The sequence below is a fragment of the Papilio polytes genome, unplaced genomic scaffold (assembly GCF_000836215.1).
Source record: "Papilio polytes unplaced genomic scaffold, Ppol_1.0 DF823399.1, whole genome shotgun sequence".
NCBI lineage: Eukaryota > Metazoa > Arthropoda > Insecta > Lepidoptera > Papilionidae > Papilio > Papilio polytes.
In genome coordinates this window covers 3,583,960-3,587,898 of record NW_013525805.1, presented here as the reverse complement: position 1 = coordinate 3,587,898, position 3,939 = coordinate 3,583,960, and the positions used below count along the sequence as shown (strand labels likewise).

The window sequence follows — 3,939 nt, the reverse complement described above, 5'->3', positions numbered from 1 at the left end:
ACAGGTTTTTGTCCTCGTAACATATGTCATCTCAGTCATCACTCCCTTGATCATGTCACCTTTCACGCAATCCATCCATCTCTTTCTAGGTCTACCTTTACCTATGTACCCTTCCACACTCATAACTAACGTCCGTTTTGTAACAAGCGATTCATCCCTCCTCATAACATGCCCATACTATAACTAACCTTTTACTCCTTACCATCTCTATCACTGGGTCTCAAGAAAAATGTCTAAGTGAAGTATCAACTATGCTTTCTCTTTATTTTTTGAATCTCTTTACATACTACACATAAAATCAGAATTATTCCCAACATATACAAGATAAGGTTAAAGCATAAATCATCTATACTATTATAATAAAGCATAAACACACTCTTCTTTGTTGCCTAAGATGTCAGCAATCACAGCATGTTTTTGAATAATCCTATTTTTAATAAAAAGCCATACACTTACGTCACGCTTTAGGCTATATATTACATTTTCACGCTATTAAACTTAGGGGTAAATAAATTGGGTAATAAATGGACATGCTGCCAACATCGAGGAAGCAAGGTTGCCATGGTTTGTCATGATGTCATGTCTTTTTGACATTTGCAATTGATAAATTGTCAAATGTAAAGAATAAAATGAAATTTTCAAAATTACATGCGGATAAAGCCGCACGGGAACAGCTAGTCTTTACAGAACACAAGTTAAAATTTCAATTCTATTTATAGATACTTCAAGAAGTTAACAGCACAAGAGGGACGGAACAGCCACTGTGATCGCATGCACGTTCACCGTTCGTACTCGCGTTCGAATTCACGTTCGCGATCACGTTCGCGATCACGTTCGCGTTCGCGTTCGCGTTCACGTTCGCGTTCCCGACACCGCTCATATTCCCGCTCGCGGTCTAGAAGTAGACGATCCAGAAGTAGAAGATCACGCAGCAGGCGATCAAGAAGTAGAAGTAGACGATCCAGTTCAAGAAGGAGATCTAAGTGAGTAACTTTGATTTTTGTAATACGTAAGTTTATTGCCCTTAGCAATTAAATTGTATTTATAACGCGTCATATTCTAAATATTTTGTGATATAAACTGTATATGCAATAATTTTAGAAGTAACTAGCTGTTGCTTGCGACTTTTTCCACGTGAGATTAAAAAAATAATAAAAAACATAGCCTATGTTACTCATAGAATTACCTTTCTAATCTTGAAAGAATTTTTAAGAACAGTCTAGTAGTGTTTGAGTCATTTCAATACATACAAACATCTAAATGCAATTTTTCTTCCTAATAGTATAGATTCATTGAACGAATTGTTTCGTGGACCTTAGATCAAGTTAGCAATATTAAAACCTCTAAAAATGCAAATCTTTCCTCCTTATAATATTAGTATAGATTCATTGTACGAATTGTTTCGTGTAAATGGACCTTAAATCAAGTTAGCAATAATAAAACCGGACGTATTAATTATATAATCATTTATTGCATCTTATCACACTTCCCAATAATACTTGCAATACGTTATCTTAAAAATCTCAGTCATTATAAATATATTAGCAGTCTGTTTGTCCATAATTTTATTTTATTTATTTTACTGTGCCGACCCTCCGTAAGGGATAAGGGCAAGTTGATGATGATGAATCCCTTATTGATTATTTAAAGTTCCTCTGTGGTAATAACTCGTCTATCACATTACAGGTCCACCCATAGCCGATCTAGGTCACGTAGGCGATCTAGATCTCGTAGCCGGCGTTCCAGGACCAAGTCTAGGAGTAGATCGAAGACCAGACCGCGTACGACCACACCTAAACAAGACGAACGGACAGACGGACAAGATAAAGAATTAAGCACGCCTAAACGACGATCTAAAAGTTGGTCATTACCTAGAGAGGGGGAACCTAACAGGTCCTGGTCTAAAAGTCCTAAAAATGGGGAGAAAGGAAAATGTTAGCGTCGTAACTCCGTTTGAAGTGTTAAAGAATTGAAGATTTGATAATTTTTTTTAATTTTTTAGCAGTAACTTAATTTCTCTAAGTGTATTTAAATTTAATTGTACGCAATATCTCGAACACAATGTTAAGCTATTAGTATGTAAAAGTTTATTTTTTGATTGCTGTAAGTCTAACGAAGTATACTAAATACATTTATATTATTGTGATATGAGTTTCTTTTAATAAGGCAATATGCATATGACGCCAAATTGTACCAAACTTTTTTTAAATATACTTTTTTAGTATAAAAACAGTCCTGCAAAGATTTTTTTAAATATCATGTGATTTAGTGGCAAAATTTAATCATTAAAAAGTGTCTTTTTTCAAATTCCCTCGCTAAGTTCTAAAACGCACACTACTGGTCGAAGCAAGTGGCTTATCTAATATGGCGTCGCTGTGTTGACAATACACAGTTCATTTACGTTAGTTTATATAGAAATACGCTCTTGAAGTATTTTACTGTAAACACGATATTAAAACCAACTTTAAAATAAAAAATTAATGAATAGAATTATTAATTAACACTTATTTGTACCAGGAATAATAAAAATGAATCGATTTTTGACTTTTTGACCTTGAGACACTGTTGTGTTTTACGTCGAAGTGACATCTGAGCGTATGTTATGAATGGAATAGACGATTGACGTCAATTGTCTATTGACAACTCCGGTCGCGTTTTAGTCGCTCGAAGATATTTTATTATTTTTAGCTCAATGGTTGAATATTTTCGCGTCAATTTTTTTTGTGGTTATTTTATAACAAGTAGAATCGTTTAAAAAAAGAAAAAAAGTACATGGATATTCCCTATTATTCCCAGTGTACATAAGGCGATGTAAAACTTTGATGTTTGTAACGAAGTAACATGTAATTTCGACTGTCAAATACATTTCCCCTTCCCATCCATCCCTTGTACAAAAAAGATGGAAAGAAAAATGACAGATGTCTAAATTCTTTCCATTTTATGCCATTTTTCTGTGAGGTCTTTAACCATTTCGTTCTGGACTATTTAAAAAGAATGTTACATATCCATGCAAAGTTTAACAAAAAAATGTAAAAAAATGCTGGCAATAACAAGTACGTATATTTTTCCTTGAGTTCAGGTGAGTTCCATGGAGTCTAGAACCTTCTATTGCACTAGAAACTGGACACCTAAGCGGTTTTAGTGCGTCAAACTACACATAACCCTGTCTTCCCCTAGAAGACAGGGTTTTTTTTTGAAGATTTCCCGTTATACTAAGAGGTATAACTTGATGTTACTGTAGACGTTTTAATGTTAAAAATTATGCCGAGGGCATAAAAATTTTAGAAAAATTAAGGCCCCACTTTATAGCCCAAAAACGATGTCAAACAGTGCTCGACGGTATTGCGTAGGTCGCTTTTTAATTAAAATTTGTACTTTTAGAAAATTTTGATCGCCTTTTTTTCTTATTCACGTTAACAATTAAAATACATATTAGACTGGGGACTTTCCTTAACGAGAAACTATTCAGTAGGTTTTTTTTTGTCGCGGGGAATACATTAACGCAACTGCACCGTCCGCGCTGCGTGCAGAATGGACAGTATCGTGTGGGACTCCCGGTCTTATATTTCGGCCGGACTGCTCACTAAACCCCGCGGTGTTCTTCATCCAACTGGGCCGTGGTAGGTAATGATTCAGTAGGTAAGGGTTTTTTTTTTTTAAATTTTAAACTCATAGCTAGAAAAATATAAATCTACAGGCAAGAGAAACCGTATTTTAGTTTTATATATTTTGATGGTTTTATTTTAATTAATCGTTATAAAAACCCAATTATAAGAAATCAGTTTTAGAAATCGGTTCAGATAAGAAGTACAACGTGGCGATAATTGTATTTAATTACAATTTTATCTTCGGATCAAAAAGTTATGTTAAATTATTTTATCATATTAGTTTCCTGTGCCTTGATAAACTAAAGATATATAGACAAATGTTAATATTGTG

General features: G+C 34.1%; 1 protein-coding gene across 1 annotated transcript in view; it reads left to right on the top strand.

The window, feature by feature from the left end:
- The window catches only part of LOC106104906 (A-kinase anchor protein 17A), a gene marked incomplete at its 3' end in the record, with an annotated part of 7,258 nt that extends 5,243 nt beyond the window's left edge, over nucleotides 1–2,015 (top strand). Inside the window, 2 exon segments of the mRNA XM_013285106.1 lie at nucleotides 807–983; nucleotides 1,687–2,015. Coding sequence (XP_013140560.1) covers nucleotides 807–899 — 93 coding nt within the window.
- Nucleotides 2,016–3,939: the final 1,924 nt, after the last annotated feature.